The following is a 26945-nucleotide window of genomic DNA, read 5'->3' as shown; positions in this document are numbered from 1 at the left end:
GCGGTGGAGAACCGCTGGCCGAGAGTAGCGTTCCGAAATCGGATCAACTTTCAGCTAAACGTCGGTTACTCCGCGGAGCTCGGGCCGGGAGCGGTGGAGAACCGCTGGCCGACAGTAGCGTTCATAAATCGGATCAACCTTGAGCTAAACGCCGCTTACTCCGCGGAGCTCGAATATCGAATATCCAACTTGAAACTAACTTCACTGCGGTTAACCAAAGAATGTCATGAATAAGTGTGTAGGGCTGCACAGATTGCAGTTTTCTGACCGATCCCTGGTTACCGATCTCTAAAAAGACTGACCTGCCAATTAAGATTTTGGCTGATATACATTTTTTTTGTCTGAAAAGTGGCTAAATGTAGCAAGAAAGTCGCTGAGTTGGCAACAGTGGGGTGAATATTGTTAACTGCAAACGTTCAGACCTGACCTGGTCTGTCAGTCAAACCTCTCACTGTAGAGCAGAAGAGGACAGAGACTGATTTTCACATGAAAGTATCAGCAGATCACCATCCCCCAAAATTTAGGAAATCGACACCCAGAAATCAACTGGTCGATAAATCAGTTGGCCAGTAAATGTACCATATTATACATGTATATAATGTAAACAGCACTGCCAACAGAGATGCAATAAATTTATAGCAGGTGTGTGAATGATCTAATGATCGGACTGCTGATTGCAGCCAGTCCACATTGTTAACAGAACTAGTTGGCCCCAAACCCAAATTTTGCCTAGGGCCCCATGGAGGATTTGGCTGGCGTGAGATCGATGATCAATCAGCCCTCAGAGAGGCGAGCGACTTTAACCGCGATGTAAACAAAAGGAGCCGGCAGGACGGAAGCGAGCACAGCCGCTGTTGCGTTACTCTTTAATCGAAACGTTCAAGACAAGTGACAGAACAACCGTGGTTACAAAAATATCAAATACTTTGCATGAAAAGTGCTTTAGTGTTAAAATTACAGAAGACGCACTCTTCATTTTTTATTTTTTTTTCCTTTTCAACATAACCATCAAGTACTCGAAGATGTTGTTTTTCTTCTTGATTAATTGCACTGAGGTAAGTTAAAGTAAAACAGCAGGCTGAGTGATGCAGTAAAAATCGAAAACATGTCGGCCTTCATGTCAGTGACAGTCATGCAGCCCAGATCAGCTTCTTCCATACATGGTAAAATATACACTGATAAATTTAGGTTTAGCATGAAATGAATGGAATCCCAGCTGTTAGTAGTGAAAGCGGTGTGTGTGTGTGTGGGGGTGTGTGTGTGGTGGATCTGCAGCGGTGTTCCTGAGCCAGCAGGAGAGGAGCAGGAATCTGCCTCGCTACGTTCAATGCAACAAAACACTTATTACATCCGGTTCATCAGTCTGACGGAGCTGGGAGAGAAATTAAGGAGCAGCATCGTGTTTTTTTTTATACATACATACATGTATATATATATATATATATATATATATATATATATATATATATACACCAAAATATTTTCTCCTTTAACAAGAAAAGTTGTAATGGTAAAACAGCAAAACCTCTTGGGATTTTTAGACGTTGTCAAGAGAATGTTTCCTGTTAAAGGAAAACGCTTCCCGTTAAAATGAGAACGTTTCTTGTTAGAACAAGAAAATATCTCGTTAAGTAAGACATGAACCTTTCTAGTTGTAATGAGATGCCAAACGAGAACATTTATTGCTAATAAGAACGACTTTCTTCAGTTTCTCATTAAAACGAGAATGTTATAACTAGATGCAAACTCGCTAAAACGAGTATATTAAGATGAGAAGGTTTCTCGCTTCACATAAAACTTGTGTCGTTATAATGACAAAGTTTCATTTTAATGAGATAAGCTTTAAATTTTCTCGCTTTACCAATTTACCGCTCCTCGATTTATTTCCGAGCTCTGTCAGTTAAATGCTTTCGTAAATCAGAGCTGCCCAGTGTATGAAATGCTATAATTGGCACACAGATAAACAAAACAAAAAAAAAACACAAAACCACATATTTGGTCATTTTGACATCCAGATATCCATGGAGATCCTTCGAAAACAAGTTCAGCAGGCTCATGTGATGCAGTGAAACTGCAGGAGAAGCTTTGCCCGCTCTTCCAACGTGGTTCCAGAAGCTGGAGTGACGTTGGGGTGTCCCTCGGAGGGAGCTGCGACAGTGAGGGGTGTGGGGGTTTTTTTTTTCTTCACTTGCGTCGGCTGAAGATGCTCTTCTTGCTGGAGCTTTTGTCCGCGGTGCTGAGGCCGATGAGGAGCCGGGCCTTCTCGTCTTCCTCCTGCTGCTGCTGGTTGTTGTCCGTCTTGGCGTCGGACGCCTTCCCGCGCAGCTCCGCCACGGAGGCCGGCTTCAGCCGCAGCTTCTCCTTTATCATCTAGGCAGCAACATGGAGTCATTTATGAAGAAAGATAAGCAGCAAAAACAAACAAACATGGACCTTTCAAAAAATGTTAAATAAGAAAAAAAAAACAACTAACAATTTAACTTTTTTTAATACACTTGAAATTGTAAAATTCAAAAATGTTTGATTTTCCTTCAACTTTATAACTATCTTAGCATTTTATGTTCTAAACTGGCAGAAAGTAACTAATAAAATACACTAAGGTTTATGAAATGTTGAAGACAGGGTGTGAATATTTTTTGCAAGTGTTGACACCTGCGCTACGAGGGCCTTCCGGCTGTCCCGTTTCACTGCCATGGCGAAGTCCAGCCACGTCCACGTGTTGTTGTGGTACTCCAAACACGGAAGAACCAGGTTCAGGTCTTTCCAGTCCACACTGCTCTTCTCTCCCTGAGGGGGAAAAAAAAAAATCCAACACATTTAAGCCCCTTTTGCACTGCACAGCCAGACCCGGACCGACCCGGGCCGTTCTGGCTTCAAAGCAGGGCTGATCGTTTTCGCATTAGCACTTCCAGCCCGGTACCGCCCCGCTCGCTGGAGCGCTAAAAGCTGCGGTTCCGATCGGGCCGGCCCGACCGGGCTGGTTTGGAGTTAGCTGTTAATTGGTTAGCCTAGATCTCTGGGTCAGAGGAGCGTCTGTCATTTCAACATGTGGTGTCATAAAATTCCTGTCATAATCTATTCCTACCCGTAAGGTTTTAAATGATAATGACAGAATATTCAATTGCATTTTAGTTTCTTTCGGTTAAAATCATTTTAAACAAGCGGAAGGAACAATCCGCATCGTGTCACCAGATTAAATAGATAAATATGCAACTTTTTCTCGCATTGAAAAAAAAACAAAACAAAAAAACTACACTGACTGTGGTCCCACCACAGTCTGGATATAAATAATAAAATGTGATGTCTGCATCTAAATTATGAGCTATTTATTGGTGGTATGCAGAATGAATATCTCAACTTTGTGGTCTGCATCAGTTGTACATAATCATAATCTCAGGGTTTTGAAGTTGATCTGAATGATGAATCTGCGCTCTGTGCTACACTGGGATTACAATCGCCTCGTCTGCCATAGATATCAATGGTAAATGTAAATAACATTTCTCCAACTGAACCGATCAGAAGTCGGTAAGGCTGTGAACGAGGGGATTTTCGCATTTGGCGCCGCTAAAGCGGGGAAATCCCGCAATCCGCAGCGGTAGTTTAGCTGGCTCTGAGTCCAGCTCAGAGACCATAACTTCGATGAGGGAAAGACCTGAAGGGTGAATGTTTCCCTCAGCTTCCTCGCTGATGAGCAAAGCGCATACAGAAGGAGCTGGACGGGAGACCCAAGAAGGAAACTGTTCTGCTGTCGCTGGGGAGATCGCCTGGGTAGCTTTAGCAAGAATTCAATTTACGTGACAGCCTCTCCACCGCACCCCCCACATTGTATACTGCCCAATGCAAAACGACCAGGGCCATAGTGCCAATAGGACCGGGTCGAACGGAGCCAGGCTGGGCCAGGCCAGACCCTGCAGTGCAAAAAGGGCTTTAGACATTAAAAATGAAGGAGAAACTTCGAAAGGGAGCAGATGAAAATGGAAAGGCAAAAGGGGGACAAAACTTGTAGTCATTGGTTTAGACGTTGGAGTTGTGGATGGAGGAATCTAGTGACAACGGGTCAACATCCAAACTGATATCGTTGTGCACTAAGAACATGACAGCATCTGAAAATCGACAGAACTACTAAAAATAAATAAACGGATTGATGTGAGAAGTTGAGGTGGATTTAGTGTTAAAGGTGAACCCCACCTTGTAGCTGACACACAGAGGCACTTGGGGAATCTTGATGTAGATGAAGGAATTGTTCATAGCAGCTCTCTCCTTCATCTTATCGATGTCATCCACAGGATGCTGAGGGGAGAACACACACACACACCATCAGTTTGTTTCTTTCTCTCCTTCCTGAACAGCTTAAATTCAGAATCGACTCCCCACCTCTGGAGGCTTCCTGAACGACCTCCTGACCCCTGCCGTGCGGTTCAGTCCCTGGGTGATGCTCTTACTGGGGCCCATGGCGCCCATGGTGTCCTCCGACAGCGGCCGGGGTTTGACTGGGATAGCTGCGACACACACACAAACACACACCCACACACACACACACCCACACACACTGTATTAGTGTCAGCACCATGCCCTCTGCCTAACACTGAAGGCTACACCTAACACCACCACAGAGCCACTCTCACTCACACACACACATACACACACACACACGAGACCACAGTTCTCAAAAACACACGAGTAACTCAACACTGCGGATGGAGAAAATAGAAGCTGATATTGATCGGTCTGCTGCAGGATCCACACAGTTAGGATCATTTTTGCTGGACAATAAATCGTCCTAATAATTATCACAATTAATGATAATATTGTTGTTTTGACAGCATTTTCCATATATAGATAATGGTACATATGTGCAAGTTCATGCTCTCAAAGATCAATAAACTTTCATTTTGCAAAGAATACAAAATGGAATATATCTGAATTATCCAAAATAAAATGACAACTAAAAACAATACAACGAAAATAAAAAGAACTTAAAAACAAAACCATGAATAAAATGGATCATGAAGTCTCCGTAAACAAAACTGCCCTTCAAAAAAATATTAATAATCAGAAAAAAATGTGTCTTTTAATTAGGTGGATGAAAATATCTGGCTTTACCTAATTTTCTAATTTAGGCTTTTAATCGGATGTTAGAATGCACTTTATTACAAAACTATGCCATTCTGAACATCAAGCACTTTCAAGGTCTTGATACATGAATAAAGCTCTTTCCAAGCCTTAAAATTCAGGCATTTTCAAGGATTTCAAGTAGGTGTACAAACTCTGTACAGAGACAAAAACTGCCTTCATCACAAAGCAACGTACCAGTAGTGACCATTCTGGACTTGTCTTCCTCATCCGTGACGTCTTCCTCTTCAACGTTTCGGCCCGGGAAGAAGAACCCCATCATCCGTTTGAAGAACTGGTACATGAGCTGGATGGTGAGCGGCACCACGTTCACCTGAACACAGCAGAGAGGCTCAATCAAAGCAAAACCGCAGGAAAATGTGCTTCAACAACAGCAGCAGCAGCGTGACGCGATTCTGACCTCAAAATGCTCCTTCACGGAGATTCCTCCCACCGGGGGGCGCACTTTGCTGAAGATTCGCAGGGCAAACTGTCGCCCCGACTGGCAGTTGCTCTGAGGTCGAAGCACAACCTGGAAAAACGAGACGAGGTCAGCGGCGTTGAGACGCGGCTCGGACGGGGTCGGAAAGGTGCGCCACGGAAACGGGGGGGGGGATGATGACGTGAACGCAGTCGTGAGACATCAGGAACACATGCGGCTAGTTGCTTTCAACATGCGACACAGAAAAAACTCTCAGAGGAGCTGCGGAGTGATCCCATCCGGACAAACAAGGCGGGTTCAAACACAGACATGTCTGTCCTCAGTACGTACCCTCACACGCTGCACGGAGGAAACCAGGCAGAAATACATGAGAAAACAGCAAAAGTAAAAAAAAAACCAAACAGTACAACGTGTTCCAGTCAGACGTTTACATGCACTCATCACTGGCATGAATGCTGTTCATTTAAAGCTTTATTTAATCTCTTACTTCTGGGTGGAAGGACGTCTGCGACACACAACAGTGGAGAGTTAGTTCGAATGGTGCGACTTTCAAATGTGGCTCAAATGTATTCATACGGCTCTTCTCAACTTATTAGGAAAGCGCCGATCAAAAAATTTGGACCGATATCAATATCTGATAAAAACATTTTCAATATTTACAGATATTATACATTTATATATTTTACTTTCAACTTCTTGAAAGAAAAAAAAAAAAGTCAAAAATACCTTATTGATCCCAAATGGCTGTTAAATGTTAACCACATCATGGCCTTTGCTAATGGTTCTCTGTTTCTGTTAAACCTCCCACAATCCTTTGCTGCATCGCTATCACTGTGTCACATGACAAAATAAACACCACATGGCCAACCTTCTCCCGTCCAGAAACAAATGGCAACAAGATGCCAATAAATATCGGTTGTTTTTAATCGGCCCCGGTTTTATTTATCTGATTGACAATAATAAAAAATGACTAATATCGGCCGATATCGATGTTAGCGCCGACATATCATGCATCCCTACCACTAATATTTAGCAGGTATGCACAATATATCTGCACTAAGATCAGTATTGGCCGATATTAGTCACTTTTTAGACATATTAGTATAGATCAGGCCAATAAATTCAAAAATCCGATACCGATGTAAGTGCCAATATATCGCGAGTTTCTAAAAATGTCTAATATTAAATAGGCTGAGTTTTTCCAGCACTGTTCTAGTCATTCTGTTGTGTGACACAAAGTGCTTCAAACTACAGGCCACATTCACTTGTCACACGCAGAGTCGAACCCACAACTTTTGGATTGCAAGATGATAATCTGTGCGTCCAGGAAAATAAAAAGCATATATCTTAGAAAAATTAATAAGAGCCTTAAACTTGACATTAATTTATGCAGATGATGAGTGCATTTAACCTCCTAACAGAGCTGTAAATTATTCATATCTTCTCACTACCTTTACTGAAATTATAAGATCATATTAACCTTGTAAGCTGCGTTTGGGAGCAGGTTGTTCATCGTGAACCACCCGAGCTCCAGCAGATGTTCGGCCGTGTCATCGGACTTGTTCAGCTACAAAGAACCAGAAGTGGATATTTAGTTCCTCTGTGACGTCTCGAGCGCTGGAGATGGTGAATTTTACTCGCCTTGCTGTACATGAATCTCTGCAGCTCCAGCTCTGCGATGCCCAGCTGCCCATCCTCTTCGGTTAGACACCAACGAGCCTGAGCAAAGTAGATCTCCGTCCTGCGCACCACACCCACGTCTTCTGGCGGCTTTCGCAGCTCCAGCTTGTTTGCCCGCTGCAGCTGGAAATCTTTAAAACACCTAAAAACGACAGAGATTTTTTTACTTTGAGCCGTTTCCCGCTCGTTGCTAGAAAGGTCCGTCGGTCTTGACGAGAGACCTGATGAGGATGTTGAGCTCCTCGCTCTTCATCTGCATGTCATTCTTCTCCTGGTTCAGCTGGTTCTGCAGCCGCATGTTGATGTCCATCAGTTCGTCGCTGTTCGCTTCGTCGGTTTGAGCCTAAAGGGAGGTGGAATTTAAAATAATTCACATTGGTTCAATTGCATTTCTCCTTTCTATTTATAGCACTACCAAAATAAAGTCGCAACAACATTACCAAAATAAAGTCGCAACATTACCAAAATAAAGTCGCAACAACATTACCAAAGTAAAGTCGCAACAACCTTACCAAAATAAAGTTGCAACAACCTTACCAAAATAAAGTCGCAACAACATTACCAAAGTAAAGTCGCAACAACATTACCAAAATAAAGTCGCAACAACATTACCAAAGTAAAGTCGCAACAACATTACCAAAATAAAGTCGCAACAACCTTACCAAAATAAAGTCGCAACAACCTTACCAAAATAAAGTCGCAACAACCTTACCAAAATAAAGTCGCAACAACATTACCAAAATAAAGTCGCAACAACTTTACCAAAATAAAGTCGCAACATTACCAAAATAAAATCGCAACAACATTACCAAAATAAAGTCGGAATATTACCAAAATAACATCACACAAAAGCAGTCTTATAACTGAAATAAAATGAGGAACACTGAGCATTTTGTGAAGTTATACTATAGTACTGGCTTTACAAATAAGGAAATAATTCATCTGTTAAAACATCAGCATAAGATTATTATCAATAGCAGGACACTGAAATGATTGTGGAAGATTGTTTTTTTCTTAGCTTGGCCCTAATACTCCATTGTCAGAATAGTAACAGTGATGACGCTAAAGCTAAACTCATGTTTGTTGAACTTTTTCCACACATTTTAATGCTTTTAGTTCCACTGTGTGGTCTCTACCTGTGAAAAGGGTTGTATAAATACATTTTCCCCCTTTTTACAGCAAATCAACTTTAAATTTACTGAACAACTATCAATATGAAATACAAAAACAGACCAGGTAAATAAGCAAGAAATATGTTGGGAGATGTCAAAACCCAAATTAGCTCCATTTAAATACGTGAATACAGTTAATTGCTTTCTACTAATGAAGTTATCCCACTTCTACCTTGCCCTCTTCATTTTTTTGTTGAACTTCTACGTCAAACCATAAGACTGTTGATCTTTGTGGGGGTTCAAAAGCGAGGCGGCGCGGCTCACCCTGATGTTGGAGTAGATCTGCTTCTCGAGGCGTCTGATCTGAGCGAGGTGCTGCCTCACCGCCTCCTGCAGGTGCAGGATGCTGCTGCGCTGCTCCTCTGGGTTGCTGGAGATCTCCAGCTGGAAGCGAACCCGCTGCTTCTTCTCGCTGTGCTCCTGGAGAAGAACCGTAAACCGTCACAGGATGCCGGAGAAAGGAGAAGAAGAAGAAAAAAAGATTCCCGGCCGGCTGACGTCCCTGCCCACCTTGCGCCTGGGCTCCACGTGAAGCAGCAGGTTGTTGACGATGTCCAGGATCATGGCGTACTGAACCGGGTTCGTGGAAATCTCCAGGTCGTGGTGAATGAGAGTGAACGTTTCCACGGCACCTGAAAAGAAATAATTTAACAGATTTTTTTTTTTTCCCTTCAGTGCTCATGATTTCCATTATGCTTAAAACGCTGACGGAATCACAGAATGTAATGTGCAAAATAAAATTCACAATGAAATGTGGAATTTCACAGAATTAGCTGATATGTGCGATCAAGGAAGGATAGACAGTAGTTTCTGTGGTGTTTAGCGTCCTGATCATTATGGAAGTCTGCACAAGCTTCTACTATTTATAGTTTGTTTTTATGTGAGAAGTATTTTTATTGTCTTTTACTCTAAAGCTTTTTTAACAGGGACATTTTCTTTTATGTTAAAAATGGGATCCTAGTTTTTGCACATAATGTTTGAGTTCTTCAAAGAAACGAGAAGGAAACACTTTTTACAATCTGGTAAAAATGATGTTCTGTTGAACCGCAGCAGTTTGTTTCATTTGCGAGTAGCAGGTAATGTTGACCACTGGCTATTGGTCTGTCATATTTTATGCACTTTTTGGGTTAATAAAAAAGTGCAAAAATAAAAATACAATAAAATTAGCAACATCGAATTTGGAAAATAATAAAGCTGGATTTCAGTGCCGCTCCTGTGATCACACACACCCGCCTGTTTTTTCAGCAGGTCCTCTTTCTCGTGGTTGTTCCTCATCTCCGGAGGCTTGATCTGCGTGGCCAGCTCTGGGTTGATGTCGTGGCTGTAGCTGATGTAGTGCATCCTGCAGCTGCAGCGCGAGATGATACGCTGCACCTGCTGCGACTCGTTCACCTGCGCGGGCTGGTTCCAGTCTGCCAAACGCAAAATTCAACCGTCTGATACGAGCATAATTCAATCTAATCGCAGAATACGGGAGCCAAAAATGTGCTCCTTTTCTCACTCCTATTATTTGCTGAATTTGGAAGACACTTTAGTAGCATGGTTAAGAAAGCACCCATCCGCTATTTACTACTAGTACTAATATCTAAAGTTTATTATCGGGCGATACTGAACAAAACAGAATAGTGCTGAATTGACTTAAAATTGTTTTTTTTTCTTTCTTGCTTTTAAACAGGCATAAATTTACTGAATTACAAATTTATTTGATAACTCTGAACCACAACAACACAACTTTAACTTTTTCAATCAGTGCAGTATGGAGCGTAACAGACAATGAAAAATAAATAGCAGAGAAACTGAAACAACAGGCTGACCATCTTGGTCAAACATGTAAAAAATAAACTGCATCAAACTTTCAGTCAAATGGTTCAGAAAGTGCAATTATGAATTCTAAATATAATGTAAAATAAATAGACAAGCCTGACATCGCTCAGACCACAAAGAATTAGCCTGAATAGGTTTTTATTTTTCAATATTGGGACTGATACAGATATTAATAATTCGAAGCACAATCAAGTCTTTCCGTACCTGTAGTAGTGCTGACCATCCCTCCCACCGCCTGGCCGCTCTCCATCAGCTCCTGCACTGAGTCCAGGTTACGCTGTCTGTGCTCCTCAATGTTTTTCACCTAAACAAGAAAAAAAAACAAACCCCACAGATTAAAGATGCTGTCCAAAAATTTGCAATCCCAGCATTTTTGGAAGCACTGTTTAGCAGAATATGCATAGCCACTCAAATGACGCCCTTCGGCCACACACCGTTTACTTTTCCTCTTGAGAGCAGAGCCTACCTCCAGCCACAGCTGCCGGTCCTCCTGCTCAGAGGGATTCAGCTCCATGGTGGCAAAGTACTGCATGCCGTCCAGCAGGCAGGTCCAGGTGGTCTTCTGTTTCAGCGTGTCGCTGTACCAGGTTGGGTGGTGCTCGCACTGCAGCAGCTGGGCCTTGGCTGCAGACACCAGCACGCAGCCGGCTGTTTCTGTGCCGCGCAGCATCATCTAGGTGAAGATAATCGCATTCAGACTGATGTTGTGGTAACGCCCAAGACTGTCTCTGAGCGGGACAAGGTTTCACTAGATGAAATAAATATTTGGCAGGCCAGGCTTTTTAAAAGATCGACGATCGGCCAGAAAACTGCAATCGGAGAACCCCTACCCAGAATATTTCCTAACTGGGTGCTGAAGTTTCTGTGGTTTGGCTGCCCAAAACCTGGATGAACAGAAATCTTGTAATCTTCTGACATGTGGTCATAAAAGCAGTTCAATCAGTTCTGATAAACTTAAAAGATCACAAAAAAGGCCTACATGGTGCCTAGTGATCTAGGCACCATGTAGGCCTAAACACATTTTTCTGTGTTTTGTCATTTAATTAAAAATAGTTTTCTCCAGCAACACCTTCTTTTGACCACTTCACTATGTGAGTATGTTTTGTCTCTAATAAGAGAAAAAAGATAATAATCTTCATATAATTGACACCAGTCTGCTGTATGGCAGCTTGTGGTTAAATTAAATAAAACATTTATTTATTTATTTCATCTTTTATTGTTATGCCATGCTTTACCAAACCTGGAAAACACTTTGGTCACATCAGAGACCTGTTAGAACCGTGATGGTTCCTGAACGCAGCGTCAGAGCGATTACCTGACAGTTGACCAGCTCTATGAACCAGTTACGGTTGAACACGTCGTCGGTCTGACAGGCAGCGATGCCGCACAGCTGGTCGCTCACTCCAGAGTCCTCCTCGGAAAACACCACAAACTTGTCCGTCTCCTCGATCAGCTTCTGCAACATCGACGTTCCTGCAAAACACCGAAGAAACAGATCCGGGTGAGCCTTTCCCGATCCCCCGGCGGAGATCGTTGCCGTCGCAGCGGCTGGGAACGCTCACCTTCGTTTTGACTTTTCTCTACTCGATTGGCGGCGGGAACGACCGGAGTGACGAGAGCCGCGGTCGGGGAGTAGTTGGAGGGGGAACGCTTGAGTTTCTTCGTCTGCAGGTGTGTGTCGATCTTCAGACCCTTCAGAGCTTCGGTGGAGAGATTCCTCTTCAACACGGACGCCTTTTTATAACCGTCGTACAGCCCAAAGGCGATGTTTCTGTTTATGGTCGTCCAGGACGCACGGAGGTCCACCAGGCGCAGTTTGTGAGTGTAAGAGGCATTTGTTTCATCTGTTGTGTTCACTTCCTGTCGGAAATTACACACAAACAAACATTATTGTTTGACTTTTTGAACAAGAATGGGTACTTATCGTATTGTTTAACGTTTATCGTGATATTTGTCATGGTAAGAATCCTGGTTTATCGCTGTCGCAACAAATTCCAGGTAATGAAGTAAAAAAAGAAAACTGTCCGCATTGTCTATATCGTCAGTTTTACTATTTTCTCCACTGTTTGTTTATTGAAACACCAGTAAATACCAATAAATTTGAAAATATTGTGTACAGTTTAGTGATACAAATCATACTTCGTTATGTGACCGGTGTCCTAAAAGAGCAAAATTACAAAATGGGAATGTTTTTCAAGAGCAGTGTGTCTGTTTGAGGGGCTATAATTGCTGTGACACACAATCACAGTCATACAATTTCCTACAAAAGACAAAATAAACAGTTCTCATCATCACCTTTACTGGTGTCACAACAGTTTGACAAAATATCGTGATAAAATTTTAAGCCTATATCGCCCGCCCATGAAAAATCAGAAATGGGCTCCAGCCGTTACCTCCTCCATGCGGTTGCTCTGCCGCTGGTAGCTAAGCGACGACAGGCTGAGCAGGTGAGTCTTCTTCACCTGAGCGTTCATCTGGTGGTCGGCCGTCTCGTCCCAGGTGGAGGCCATCAGGTGAACCGTCACCTGAGACAGCTCACTCACCATCTGAGTCACGTTCCACTCAGAGATCAGCCTCCTCATCACAGTGCCGGCTGCAAGAGCAACACACGAGAGTCGGCTTTAAAAAAAATGAAAATATACAAATAAGGTAGCTTTGTGTGCAGAGTCTGAGGAAAAAAAAACAGAAAAGCTTTTCTGTTTTAAATCCCATGATGCTTTATACCCTGTGGGATGAGTCTCTGAGTCCCACGAGTGAAGACGTGACCTTTGTTGCACTCCACTTGGACTCCTCTCTGCTGAGCAAAGGAAGCCCAGTAATGCACCTGAGGAATAAACAATACATGCATGAACCCCATTAAATACAGATGTTTGAAACCTTTTTGTGGGTTTAAGCCTCTAAAAAAACTAGTTATGGGCTCAACTGTCTCGAAGTCACACGGAACAGAAGTAAAAGTTAAGAATATTCTGGTTCCGCAGCTAACTCCTTATAACAAAAAGCTTGTCTGCAGAACAAAGAAAGATGCAGGTTCCTTTGTTTGGATGGTCGGCAAGAAATGAATTATGAAGCTCTGAGTTTTTTAGATGAAGTGTAAGAAGACTATGGACGTTTTCTGAACCCAAATAAAGATGCACCAGGTAACTTTCATTAAAAATATGTTTTCTTACATATTTCTGTCACCATGAGACAGATCAATTGTGAAAAAAGTTATTCCTTCTTCCTCCCTGTTGTCCTACGTACTGCCATCTTCAGAAATACACCACTTGGTCAGAAACAACCAATCAGAGCCAGGAGGAGGGTCTTAGTGCTCCAGTACGTACTGCTTAATGTGTTAATGACAAAGAGAAAACTTTCTGTTCCAGGTGGTAAACACCACCTATCCGAGACAGGTGGTGTTTATGATCCCAAACACCTCCGCTAACAGTCCTGACACATTTCCAAAGAGTTTTGCATCTGTTTATCAGCTAGCCTTAGCATTTACAATAGGCTTCTGCCAAGCAGAGAGAGGGGAAGGGTGTGAGCAGCACGTAGACGAGGGTGACTGACAGCGCTGAGACCTTCCTCCTGGCTTTGATTGGTTGTTTCTGATCAAGTGGTGCTATCAAGAGGAGGTAGAAGAGCTACATTTTTTCACATATCTGTTTCATACTATACTCTCATGACATGATGACAGTTCTAACAAATATGTAAAAAAATATATACTGTTTATAAAAGTTACATGCTACAGCTTTAAACCCATGTGAGAGCTGGTACAAGTGTAAAGATAAGTCACATTATGCAGTGTGTTTATTTCTAATTTAATTTAAAATGTTTAAAACATACAAGTACTTATTTGATGCATTTATATGTGGCGCTAATTAAAACTTTGAATTATGGCACTTTGGGCCTTGAAGACTTTGTATCTAAAGAAGATTTTTAAGCACTTTGAAATGTTAAGCACAATCAATGAATTTTGTTTCAAGCTAAATGAGTATTTCTGAAAAACAATAATAATTTCATCACTGAACAACAAGAATCGTTATGGCGACTATCACCCAAGCGGATATCAATTCGGCCTCTTGACCGATAAAACACCGTTGTCGTCGGGCAGCTTTAGGGAAATAATCAAAACCTCACTTGTAGCTGAGGGAAGGCGGCCGTGTAGGACATCTGCTTGTAGTGCTGACCCAGCTTTTTGCGGACCGGCCTGAGGCTGTGGAAGAGCTTGCCTCTGCAGATCGGTCGAGACACGCTGGTCCAGGTGGCCCAGAAGTTCTGCATCCAGCGCAGGGTGCTGCTGTACAGCAAGATTCGAGGCTCGGGAGGTTCTAGAAGACAAGATGAATGCCGTCTTTAAACATGCCGTGGGTTCATCTTTGAGGTTCGACGGCTGTCACACACACCAGTGGAGCAGTTCTGATTGAGGTCCATTGTGATGGAGAGGTTGAGGTTTTCAGAGCGAAAAGCTCGGTAGGAGTCGTGAGGCTGTCCCGAGGTCACGTCCGCGATGTTCTCGGTGCAGCAGACCATGACCGCGTGGTGGTCGTGGGGGTTGCCGTGGCAAAGCCACTGAAGATCAAGGGTCATGCAGAGGTTGGGCAAATGCAGGAAACAGATATCGTCGTACCTGGAAAGGAAAGCGGGGATTTTATTTGTTAAAATCTTATCTATGAATGTGGGAATAGATTTCATTCCAAGTGTTGCTGCTTACTTTGATGCCGTCCGGACGTTTACGTCCAAATTCCCTTTAAACACAAACTCCCCAGGATTCCAGTCGAAGTTCAGCTTGGTCCATTCCCAGTGCAAGTTCTCGGTTGTGTTGTACGGATCCTGGAAAAGCCCAAACACCGATTTTGTTAAAACAGAAACACTCAAAACAATAGAAAGAATTGAGGAAATATTCAAAAACATATAAATAATCTCAATGACATCAGTAGAGTCAAGCAAAGACATAAAGAAGAAGTTGCTTCACCTCGGTAGCCAGCTGATGCAGGTTGGCGTGCCCGATGTTCATGAGCCAGTGTCCGTGCAGGAGCAGACGGCTTTTGTCCCACCAGGCCAGAGGGGGAGACGGATCGGCTGTGGGTTTGGTCAGCAGGTCTACCGACTGCCCAATCAGCGTCCAGGCAGGGTCCCAACATGGCCCCCACACGATGGTATACAGAGAGATGTTGGCTGCAGAGAAAGCGATTTCATCAGAACCGGAAGAAAATGTTATGGCATCATTCTGTGCTGGTGACGAATTTCCTTGTATTTTGTTTAATAATTATGTATATTACATGTATCTTGTTACCCTTTCAACACTGAAAAAAAAAACAAGACCAGCAAAAACAAGGAAATTATACTGGTTGTTAATATCAGTCCCATTTTACATATGGGATTGACGAACAGAAGTGTAAAAATGACTAATATTGTCACAGTATAACTCATGGTGTTTATTTAGCTTCTGATGAACTCTACGCATTAAATATTAAACAACTAAATATAATAACTTTCTTAATCAATGTGTTACAGTGTTTCATTGGCTTTAGTAATATTAGTAATAAATGTTGCTCTGCTTTAAATAAAAGGAATTAGATTATATATTTTAGCAGTGATGCACCGATGCGCTAATAGCACAACTAATTCTTTTGTTTAGCGCTTTAACATTTTTGCTAACTTTGAAAACATTTAGCACACTTATCTTCTGCTAAATTAATTTTTCTCAATAAATTCTAAAGCACTAAATTACTTGACTGTTATGAAAACTTTCCATTGAAAAGGAGTTTGATGTCTGTGTTGAAGTTTTGGTCACTTTCTGAGATGCAACCACACAGTGAGGTGTGCAATGACCAATTTGACCCTGCTGAGGGCGATGTACTATGTATGTAACACAAGCTATCAACAAATGGTTGAATTTAGCGCTACAGCAATAGCTCCCGCTAAATACCAACCAACATTGTTGAATTTAGTGGCTTAGCATTAGCGTCCACTGAATACCATGTTGATTAGTGCTATTGGATCTATTGTTCATGATTAGTGGTTTATGGTTAGCGTAACTATCTTTTTACTTAGTGGCGCGCATTGTTGCATTTAGATTAAAATTCTTGCGGAGAAAAAAAAAACTGTTAGTTTTATTATCATCATACAGTGAGAATGTAATTAGTCTATGCCTACAACCGAATAAATTAAAACAATACTGTCAAAGTTTGGACAGTGAGAATTAATTTTGCTATAGGAAAACAAAACAATACTTTCTCTTTGACCTAAAAGTAATTTAATAATTTTCGCAGGATCTACAAAAATGTGCAGGACTTACATTTGAAATCATAGTAGAACTTGAGTGGAGGCATGTTTCTGTGGACCGTCACATCTCCCCACGGCGCTCCGAGCGGGACGGTCTGCTTGCGATGAGCCCTCGCCTGACCGTCCTGCTCCGTCCCGATCAGACGTCCCGACAGCTCCCAGTCCCGGATCTCAAACAGGTAGCGGGGATAATCTCGAATTCTCACTGACAACATAACACGTTTGAAATTTGTTTTTCAATTTTTTGATTTAAATGTTATTTTTTTAAATGATAGACTTACCCAAAAAAGCACCTAGCTTAAACTTGACAGCACGACACCACTGAACCACCAGAGGTAGCCCGTCTCGGGGGAAGGGACTGATCCTGTCGATGTCTCTCAGCTGCTCTCTGACTTTCTCCGGACCGTGAAAACACTGATCGGCCAGGGCGACGAGCTCCAGGTCCGACACGTTCCAGGTTAGCAGAGACTTCCTCATGGGAGTGTTGGCGTAGAGTCGGCGCGAGCGCTGGATGTAGATCTCTATGTGCTTCTTCTCCAGCGAGCTGTACAGCTCCTCTATCTTTCTGGCGGGCAGAAGTTCTCCGTGCTGCTTCCTGAGTTCTGCCACCTTCTTGTCCAGGAGCTGCAGGCGCTTGGCGCTCTCTTTACTCTCGTCCTTCATCAGCTCATAGTTGTCTCTCAGCTTGATTTCGAAGACGTCGTCCAGGAAGACGAAGGAGAACTGGCTGATTTTGAACACGAGGTCGGGAGGCAGCCGTTGCTCGGACAGCGGAGAACTCCGAGGGAGGTGGAGAGTCTTCAGCCACTTCTGCACGCCGATGGCCATGTCAAAGGTCTTGGAGAAGTTGTACTGGTAGGGGAACTCCACGGACAGAGATGGGCAGGTGAGGACCCAGACTCGGTTGTGGGGAGTGGCTAGGAAAGGGAAGGCGTCCCTGTGCAGCTGCATCTCGGTGAGCTCGTCGTGAGTCTCCACGTCCAGCTCGTTGAATGAGACGATGTTGTTGCCGTCGAAGTTGAAGATGAGCAGAGGGGAGCGTATGTGTATGGAGCCGGCGTGCTTTGAAAGGGAGAAGGCCTTGGTGTGCAGGAGGATGTAGTTCTTCTCGCTGACGTGGGCCGTCAAATGGGTCGAACCCATTTCCAGGCGTATGGAGAAGCTTCTGGTCTGACCCAGCACGGCGTCTCTGTTCTCTTCCTGTTCGCCACGGAGCATACGCCAACAGGCCTGAGCTTCAGTCATGTGCTGGAACAAGACCATGTGGTCCTGTGGAGCCCAGTCTACAGCCAGTTCGTCTTCACACTGAACCTGTACAGACATGGAAATACAACCATTCGTACTCTGTTCGTTCTAGCTGTATTTAACCGTAACAAACTTGAGTAATTCATGCGGCTTCTGTGATTTAAAAGGAAGAATTGCAATCCACAACGCCCAACGAGTCCAAAATGTAACAATGACATCCAACATAGCTTTATTTCCAGATTGTCTAAGAGTAACCGCTTAAAACTAAGTCAAGTCATGTGGATATGTGTAACTGGAATCTGTTTTGCATGAATTTAACTGAGTAGGATTATTTATTCAGCTGTTTAGTGCGTGGGAGAAAAGAGACAAAGAGTTCCAGTCACAAAAAAATCAATGATTCTGTCACAGCGACTAAGCCTTATAATACATGGCAAGTACTGTACTGACATACAAAACTCACAAGTAGAGGAAAAAATACTGACTTCCCCCAGTTTGGTTTCCATAAATTGAAATTAATTAGCCTCAGAAAACTAGCCTTGTTTCTGGAAAATGGTGTGGAAAACGCATCGTTAGAAACCTGCGGCTACCTGTAGGCTGGGTGTGGTGACGTGGTACCAGACGGTTATTGCGGTGAGTTTGAGTATGGGGTTGAGGGCCTGGGAGGCGGGGCAGCACGCTTCCATGTTCTCAGTGAGAGTTTTCACCAGAGACAAGCTCATCTCCTGGAGAGACACTCTGGAGCTCTCTGCGGAGCTCAGCATGCTGACGGTGTCCATGCGCAGAGACACGGCTCCTGAAACACAACACACTCTGGTGAGATGAGATCTCTGATATCAGTCTGGGAAAACGGTTGAAATTTGAGTCAAACGATGACATCCAAGCAATAAACGAGTTTTCCTGTTTACTGCTTGCTGGATTTGACAAATTTGTCCACAACTGGTTAACTCCAACATGTCCTTGATGGAATCTACCCTTCGGAGCATCAATCCTTCAAACTCTAATAGACAACTTTGCATGATATTCTGCTGCTTGATCGTCTTTTAGTTGAGAGCAAACATGCATGTTTACTTTTTCACATCCACAAATGAACATCCCTTTACAAAAATAAAAGAACGAGAAATTCTTGTGTTTATTTACGAGACTTGTTCTTCCTGAATGCAACAAAAGCTTCTAATCAGGTGGCAGGAAAGTATTCAAATAATCTGCCTCTGGAATCAGCTACATAATCGTCTGAATTTGAACTATTATTACTCATTTAAATATACAAACGTCTCGTTGTAAATGCTTTTGCCTGAAGCAGCTGCTGCAAGCAGATGTAATAATTTCACACTCATATTTTTCCTAACTTTGCTCTTTTATTAGTTTTAAGGTGCCGTTTGTAATGACCAGGATAACACTGCAAAAAAAGATTTAAATGGGGGGGGAAAAACGTAACTATTTAATCTACTGGTTAAATAAATGTTGAAAATACAAATAAATAAAACCTACATCTTGAGATCACTTATGTATTTTCAAAAGAAGTAATAGGGTAAAAAAAAACAAAAACATGTAGCATTAATTGAAATGACATTTTTCTAAAATAAGTTGTGTTTTTAAATCTATCCCTAAAGTATTTTTTTAGGTTTTGCCCATGAGACCAACAGTGATGAAGAAATCAGGTGTTGGGTTTATTTCACATTATTCCAGTATTTACCTCCTCAGCAGAAGAAAGGTAGATAATCTAATATTATTCCTACATAGTGAGTAATTTAAGTTTCATAGTGACAGAAAAGGGATCAAAAGTTAGAAATGTTGCCTCTCCCACCTTAACAAAGCAAATTGGAATCAACTTTTATCTGGTTTATAGTTTTAAAATGAAAGGAAGTCACACTTTTTTTCCAAGTACTTAAAGAATCCTACCTGAGTAACGTTAAACGTCTGACTCGTGACTGTTTTTCTCAAAGAAGCGTCTTCTTACCTGCCACATTGGAGACTGTGAACACATTGACATCGTCCAGACAGCAGTCCAGTTTAAAAAGCAGGCCGGGCTGTGAGGAGGAGTGGCCTGACTTGACGGCTTCGTCTCCAGAGGGCGAGTCGGGCGTCACGTCTGGCAGGTGAGGCTGAGGGTCAGCGGAAACCCGCAGGAGGGACAGGAGGCGAGAGAGGCACAGCGCGCAGGTCTCCGACAGCTCCACCTGGAGACCCTTCAGACTGGACTCCACGTTCAGGCTGGGAGGCTGGCTGCTGCAGGCGGACTGGGGTCTGTTCAAACTCCCCTGGAGCAAAGAAAGGGAGAATATTCATGACTAAAACCAGACTACTTCTACGCAGACAAAAGCTATATATTGTTGTTTTTTTTAACAAATTTTCTGTTTGAAATTAACTTTGCATAACAATAATTGTTCAAATTCAGCCCTTTATCACTTTTACTGTAGGTTAATGCTCAATTTTGGAAATTAACTCAATTTCAGCAGACTTTTTGAGAAACCTCTAAATACAGCAAGGCTGCTGCTAATGCTTCCAGGAAAAAAGTCAGAAAAATCCATCCTTCCGGAATGTTGCGATATTTGTTTTGACTGTTGTGGCCTGAAAATTACTGATTTTGCGGCACCTTTTTCAAATTTAAGCTTTATTTATGCCGGTCTTACAAAAAAGTCGCAACCGTCCCCAAAAGTGTTGCCATGTTAACCATGTTAAACAGTTTAGTTTAACATGGTTAATATTTATAGTTAAAACTCCAAAGAACATTTTCAAATACCTTTTTTAAATCCCCTAACACAAATAAAATCATCAAAGTGCAAAAGGAGAATTTCATATTGGTCATTCAAGTTAACAGATTGCATACATAGTATAAGCAAAACTTACAAAATATCTCAAAATGGTTTAAAAAATAATAATAATAAATTAAAGACAAATGTATCGTTTAGGGTCTCACGTGCTTTCATCTTACAGGTTTGGCTTTCAAGAGACTTCTGAAACAGGAAGTTAAATTAGAAGGGGACAAAGGTACGGGTCAACATTCAGCCGAGTGCAACAACTGGACATACAGAAAATGTTAAAGTTTGCAGATAAGTTGCGATGAATATTGCAAGTCTGTGCAAAATTAGCAAATGACGAGTGAATTTGTATTAGTAGAATATCGTTACTTCCTGGCGGGACTGAAAAATTAAACTACCATCTTGTGAGTGTTTATTAAGTTGTATCACTATGCTTTTTAACCTAAAGAGAAAAGCCTAAACATGTCTCCAAAAAGCAAAGTAAACACAAGGACAAGACAAGAAAAAAAAAATATGGGAAACGCAAAGAAGTAAACAACTCCACTTACAAAAGTCTGAATAGTTACAAAGCACAAGCACTGATGAGAAGTGATGATTTATGTTTTCCTACCTGGAGACTTAAGGTGTCTAGAATTAGCGCTTCGCCCCACACGTGTTTACCCGGCGGGTGAGGAGCCTGCTGGATGTGAGAGCCTTGACCCACTCTCCACCAGAAGCTGTCCAGGGTCAGCGAGGCCCGCCGGTGCAGGTTCTGAGAATCCGAGCTGTCGTTGTCGACCTTGAGGTCGAGAAGATGCTGCACTTCTATAAAAATAAATACACAAGTGAGAGCAGGTCTATCAGAACGCTAAGAACTTCAGGTTACTGTGTGCAGAACAATGGTGTACCACAGGGAACAGTTCTTGGTCCTCTGTTGTACATAAATGACTTTAGTCCAACGTGAAATGATTTTTTTTTTTATTTCTGATCTCAGATGTTCTTTATCAGGCAGGGTTTCGGCTTTTTTGCAAAAAGAAATATGAAAAACTTTTCAGTCTCTAAAGATGTAAAGCCAGTAGAAAAACTAAACCATGCATCATTTTTCCTCCACTTCACAGGAAAAATGTCAGTCTACTACAAAATTCCTGTTTAATGCATAAAGGTCTGTTGGTGTGAAGTGGCAAAACGTGAAAAAGTTCAAAGTGTATGAAAATTTCACAAGTCCCTTTACAGGAGGTTGTTTGGGGTTATAAAAAACAGTGTTAATAGCAGCAATATACTGACTCAGCAGTGAAAATGAAAGCCATATAACAATCACATGCTGTGCTGCGGACGGACCTGCGTTAGCGGCGATGAAGCCCAGAGCGAAGGGCGTGGTGTCCCCCAGCTGCACGGACACGTTGACGTTGGACACTGAGGACGAGATCATCACAGGAGCGTCCAAGTGGGGGAGACGCCTGAGGAAGACCAGGGTGGGAAAATAATCTAACGGACTGTGCAAAACGGAAGGGTAATGGGATAAACAACAGAGCGAACGATGCAAAAAAAAAAAAAAATACACATTGATAAGGAAAAAGAAGGTAGAACAAAGAGTTTAATAAATGTCAAGAGATCTAATAAAAACCCGGGATTGTTCATTATCGTTTGGCAGCTTGCCTCTTTCTGTGGGCTTCCTTCCTGTGGAGCAGCTGTTGCCAGGGAAACAGATTCAACCAATGGGAGAACTCTTGGTGGCGATAGTGCACGATGCAGGTGTTGACTGTGAACGACCCTGAGATGTCAATGGACGTAACCTGTTGGGACAAAAGCCGTTTAAAAGGCAGAGTAACCCAACGATCAAGACGAACATGGAGAGCCGGACGTCTGGTCACCTGCAGGAACGTCTTCAGCGTGTTCACGCAAAGGATCCTCTGCCTGCTCTGAGAAAGAAGAAGTCCATCTGACAGTAAACAACCAAAAAATAAACATGTTACTTATTGCTTTTTTTTTTTTTCTTTTACAACTTATTTAGAGCGCTGGAAGGCCAGCTGACCCTCCAGGATGAGCTCCAGGCTGCTCTGAGGAAAGCTCAGCTCAGGAGTGAAGCTCTTCAGGGGATGCTGCTCGTCGTCACGTCCGTAACTCATCTTCAAAGATTTCAGAGTCCAATTCAGGTGTCTGTATAGTCCCGAAAAAAAGAAAAGTTTTATTGATGAGAAAACTGATTTAGATTCTGATAAATAATACCGAGGTGTAAGCTCCTGTAATTTGACGCCGACTCGCCTCTTCTGGCTGTGCATGGACAGCGTCACGTTTGTGTTGTCGAACTCCACGTTGACGTTGTGGGGGAGCAGCTGGTGAAACTTTTCCACCGTCTCGGTGCGGATGAATTCGGCGTCGTCGCACTCTGACAGGAAACGGGATCGGGTTTAAATAAATCGAAAAAATAAAAGAACCGCGAGGAGCATCTGGACAGAACGTCTGCTAAGCAAATGTAGCAGCAGAAAATATGCAGTGAAATATTAAACCGTGCGATACATGAACTAGATTACTAATCAACTGAATGTTGGCTAGAGATGCAAGATGTTAAATTGTGCATATCATAGGGAGTGAGTTAAAAAGTATTCGTGCTGTTTAAACAGACTTACATTTAGTCACATTACAACTGGTAGCTTTACTGTATTTGTTTGGTATTTTTTCTTTTCAGAACAGAAAGTACTGCATTACTGTGAAGTAGGAGAATTTATTTTAACAAATAAAACTGTGAAACAAGTAAAGTACACATGCAGTTAGTTTCCTTTACTAAAGGTAAACAAAAGCCTTTAGATTAGATACAGTCAAAGGTTTGATCACCACTAGCATTTTCTAGCTTCTGCTTTTTCTAATCAAATAGATAAACTTAAATTAATGTATGTTATTTGGGTTTTTCTCCAAACTCTAGCTGTAAAGTTGAGCCTTTTCTGCTGGATGCAACACAGAAGTATAAAATGTAATAAATTGAACCCACTGTGACGTCCGCCAATACATGCCCATTTAGCATTTTTTAAAAATAAAAACAACACACACCTTGCTCACCAGATACAGCAGGGTCTTTTTTTTTCTGGGACTTGGGCGACATCAGGAGCTGGCTGAGGAACAAGCCCTCATGCAGCTCTGCTGTGAGCGTCCTCACATTGAGGGACAGGCAGCCTGGCCTCATCTCTGGTAGGGCCACGTCCCCCGACAGCAGCAGGCTGAGGGCCAGCTCAGCCAAACATATATCCTACAGGAAACGGATCATCACAGACACTCACTCAATTAAACCCTTAAAAAACCCAGCATAAAGAAATAAATAAAAACTCACCAACTGGCTGCTTTTGAGAACTTTACTACTTAGTTGCCCCACTGAGAAGTCCCACGCCAACCTTTTAGCAAACAAATAAAATTTGTTTTGTATTTTTACTTTCTACCCCCCTCTCTGTTTTGAATCTTATTAGTAAAAGAAATGGGGAAATTTCTCACCTTTTACTTTGATGGTCAAGTAACAAGGTGATGCCTGTGACCGTCATGTGCCACAGCGACTCGGAGAGAGCCAGGTTCAGCACCATCACGTTGACTGAGCTGACGTGGAAGGACAGCAGCTGGAAGGAAAAAACATGGAGGAAACGACAAAGCTAAGTGGCGGCGACCGTTGAAGGGAAAAAGCCAAAAGAAGACGGAGAAGAAGAAGGAGGAGAAGAAGTCAGACGGACGTAGGCCGTCTTCATACCTGGGACAGAAAGCGGAGCGTTTTGGGGTTGACTGAAGTCTTCTTTGTCTTTTTTCCATGACCAGTCTTCAGCAGTGGGCCCAGCGGTACTTGAAGGTCAAACCTGACTCGGGTGTCACCGACGCATAGCGCTAGGTATCGCCTGTAGACAAACACTGAGTTCAATCTGATGCAGTTATTATTTAGTAGTTAAATTATCTTATTTTGATTTTTTTTTGCTGTAAAGTTACAAAAACAGAGCACGCCAACTTACGGTAAGTCCTGGTTCAGAAGTCTACTCGACAACCAAATCCTGTCGATTTCCTGACCAGAGAAAATGAGAATCGCAATAAAAGTTCAGTAATTTCCCAAGAAAGCATTTTCTATTTTATTCTGTAGCATGTTGCGATAACTTCACTTGGTATTTACTACACTGGTGCAGCTCAAGTAATTAGAAAATAACAGAAAAGTCAGAAAGGTTTGAGTGATTTAGTTTGAAAAGTGGAACACATCAATTCATCACACGCAGAATGGATATTCAAACATTAATTTTTGTTTATTTTTCCTGATTATAGCTAACAGCTAACGTGCAAAGAGAGCCATTGACACATTTTACAATTAAGTCAGTCACAAATGGTCTCTGCAAAATAAATTCCCCTGCCAAGCATGGAAACTATGTGGAAGGAAAAAATGAAAAGGAAAAAAGAAAACATTTTATACTGTAATAGAATAAAATAAACTATTGAAAAATAACTGTCTGGACAACGACTACAGCCGGTGCTTGAAGAGCCTAAAATCACAGACTAATTTGTGTTTCTATCTGTGAGGTCAGTCAACAGAAACGGCAGACAACAATGAAGATGAGCTAGCATTAACTAATTTTCTGAAAAAACTCATTGGATGTGAGATATAATGAGTAAAATTAACCAGAGCTGCAACTAACCATTTTTGGTCATTGATTAATCGGATAAAACATTTGGCACATTCTGTAGATTTTACACAATAGTAGAAATACAGTAAAAGATACAAACAAACAAATAATTAAATTCCTTTTTTAATTCCCCCCCCCTCTCCCTTCCCCATCTTAAGTGGAAAATGTATATATTTTTGTGCAGATTTGGCTTAATTACTGGTCAGAGTAAGTTGTTCTTTTAGCAAATTGACTGTTTTTGAGTCTGTACACTCCTGCTAACGCTTAATTCATTGCTAAATTAGTTGACGATTATTTAAATGATCAATTTATTACGATTAATCGTTTCAGCCCTAGAATTAACAATAGCAAGTTGTATGTAATATCTGTAGGACAGAGCATAACCTTTTTGAATTTGTAAGTGAAATAAACTAACTTTTCAGTAATCGCTAAAACTTAATGAGATTCACCTGCATTCCTGACAGGAATTCATGATTTGAATGTCATGTTTTTCTTACCAGAGTGTGCTGGGGGTGAAACTGGATACTGACTCCTTTGACGGAAAACAGCCCTACTGATTTGATCTTCAGCTCTGCGTTCAGCGCAGCCCGGAAGAATCGGACCGCCAAGGTGCAGAACAGCCATCTAAAAAAAAAATAAAATAAAATAAAAAAATCAACAGCCACACAGTTAGAGCCAGCTCTTTCAAGTTCTAACAGTGAAAACATGGCAGGGCTCACCTGAACAGGAAACGTAACAGCACGACCCCCGACAGGAGGATTAGAAGAAAGGATACTAGGAGGAGAGACATTGTTCACACCCAAATGTTGGACATTGAGTGCGGCTGCCCGCTTATCTACCAGCTGCTGTCAAAGAGGAAGACATAACGGTGTCATTAGCCGAAAGTCCGCAAAGTGGGACACACGAGTCGTCACCGTCCTCCAAAGATTTAGCGGCAGGTTTGCGTTGAGGAATAGCCGCACTGCGCTAATATCGCTAAAGTAGTTCTAGAGAGGAATTCCACATAGCACGTAAACTTTGAGAAGTTAGCTAATGATGTGGAAGCATTTACCGAAACCTACTGCCTCTACATTTGTTAGTAACATGAAGAAACGCAAGTCAGTAACGCGAGGGGACAGCTTTGAAACATACCATCAGCACAGGCAACAGTTAAACCCACTTTTCTCGCCGCGTCACCCCAAAGTAAAATCAATAGCAAATCGGAGCTAACAAGTTAGCGTGCTAACGCTACCGCTAACAGTAACAGAACAGCGGCGATGCTGGAAAAGAGCAAATTAGCGTCGCTTTTAGGAGCCGCTGGATGTGTTTGTGGTCTGCTCTGGTTGAAAGTCTTTGATTGGCGTGCTTACCGACCCCGACACGTTGAAGCGGCGGGCTGCCCCTGCATAATGCCGCAGAGAGAGAGCGGGTTTACTGACACATGACTGCACAGGCAGGCAGGGTAAACACGGTTCTGCCCTGCTCAGCTCTGCTCAGCTGGCAGGTCACTTGACACGATGCAGGAACTTTCTCACTGATATGTTTCTTTTCTTTATTTTATGCTATTCAGCCATATTCTATTCAATTAGTCCTTCTTAGCCTATTAAAAAAAGAACAATCAAAAAAAAGGGGGGTTAGTTACAAAAAGAGTTTTAATTTTGAACAAAGCTTATGTTCAGGGCAACTCAGACTTTTATTATAGACTGCATTGAATTCCACTCAGAATACTGTACAAAGTTACTTTTCGCCCTTCAGCCACACTTCGTGTGAAAGGTTAGTCATTTACAGAAGCACAGTAACAGCGCAAATCAAATGACAAACTATCTTGAGTTCTTTGGGGGATTTCTCTTCC

General features: G+C 42.3%; 1 protein-coding gene across 9 annotated transcripts; it reads right to left on the bottom strand.

Annotated features, from left to right (window-relative positions):
- Window positions 1–838: 838 nt before the first annotated feature.
- Window positions 839–26573, bottom strand: LOC116707668 (protein KIAA0100). 9 transcript variants are annotated; one of them, XM_032545081.1, is made up of 41 exons: window positions 26464–26573; window positions 25834–25959; window positions 25612–25738; window positions 24458–24507; window positions 24205–24346; window positions 23958–24076; window positions 23800–23860; window positions 23523–23718; window positions 22740–22863; window positions 22510–22634; window positions 22349–22416; window positions 22134–22270; window positions 21816–21970; window positions 21109–21302; window positions 19697–19997; window positions 18327–18532; window positions 16776–17805; window positions 16508–16699; window positions 15182–15384; window positions 14921–15039; window positions 14613–14836; window positions 14347–14537; window positions 12955–13054; window positions 12624–12823; window positions 11793–12090; window positions 11546–11703; window positions 10697–10903; window positions 10435–10534; window positions 9636–9818; window positions 8917–9038; window positions 8671–8826; window positions 7456–7577; window positions 7196–7376; window positions 7035–7121; window positions 5885–5893; window positions 5534–5644; window positions 5311–5446; window positions 4375–4499; window positions 4189–4290; window positions 2653–2787; window positions 839–2370 (listed from the first exon to the last, which is right to left on the bottom strand). In XM_032545081.1, the coding sequence occupies exons 2-41, from the start codon at window positions 25902–25904 to the stop codon at window positions 2185–2187; spliced, it is 6753 nt and encodes a 2250-aa protein (XP_032400972.1). In that variant the 5' UTR covers window positions 25905–25959; window positions 26464–26573; the 3' UTR covers window positions 839–2184. The 9 variants fall into 9 exon arrangements, with proteins under 9 accessions (XP_032400972.1, XP_032400979.1, XP_032400978.1 ...); XM_032545088.1 differs by having other exon boundaries at window positions 21816–21934; XM_032545087.1 differs by having other exon boundaries at window positions 23532–23718.
- Between the last annotated feature and the right edge of the window lie 372 nt (window positions 26574–26945).

The sequence above is a fragment of the Xiphophorus hellerii genome, chromosome 18, assembly GCF_003331165.1.
Source record: "Xiphophorus hellerii strain 12219 chromosome 18, Xiphophorus_hellerii-4.1, whole genome shotgun sequence".
NCBI lineage: Eukaryota > Metazoa > Chordata > Actinopteri > Cyprinodontiformes > Poeciliidae > Xiphophorus > Xiphophorus hellerii.
Note: the sequence above shows the minus strand (reverse complement) of the source record. Positions and strands in the feature narration are given on the sequence as shown.

Excerpts from the sequence above, each read along its gene's own strand:
- LOC116707668 (XM_032545081.1), bottom strand. The coding sequence starts at position 25,904 with ATGTCTCTCCTCCTAGTATCCTTTCTTCTAATCCTCCTGTCGGGGGTC. Across the intron at positions 4,291-4,374 it reads CGTTCAGGAAGCCTCCAGAG|CATCCTGTGGATGACATCGA; the intron begins GTGGGGAGTCGA and ends TTCTCCCCTCAG. Across the intron at positions 2,788-4,188 it reads CTCTGTGTGTCAGCTACAAG|GGAGAGAAGAGCAGTGTGGA; the intron begins GTGGGGTTCACC and ends TTTCCCCCTCAG.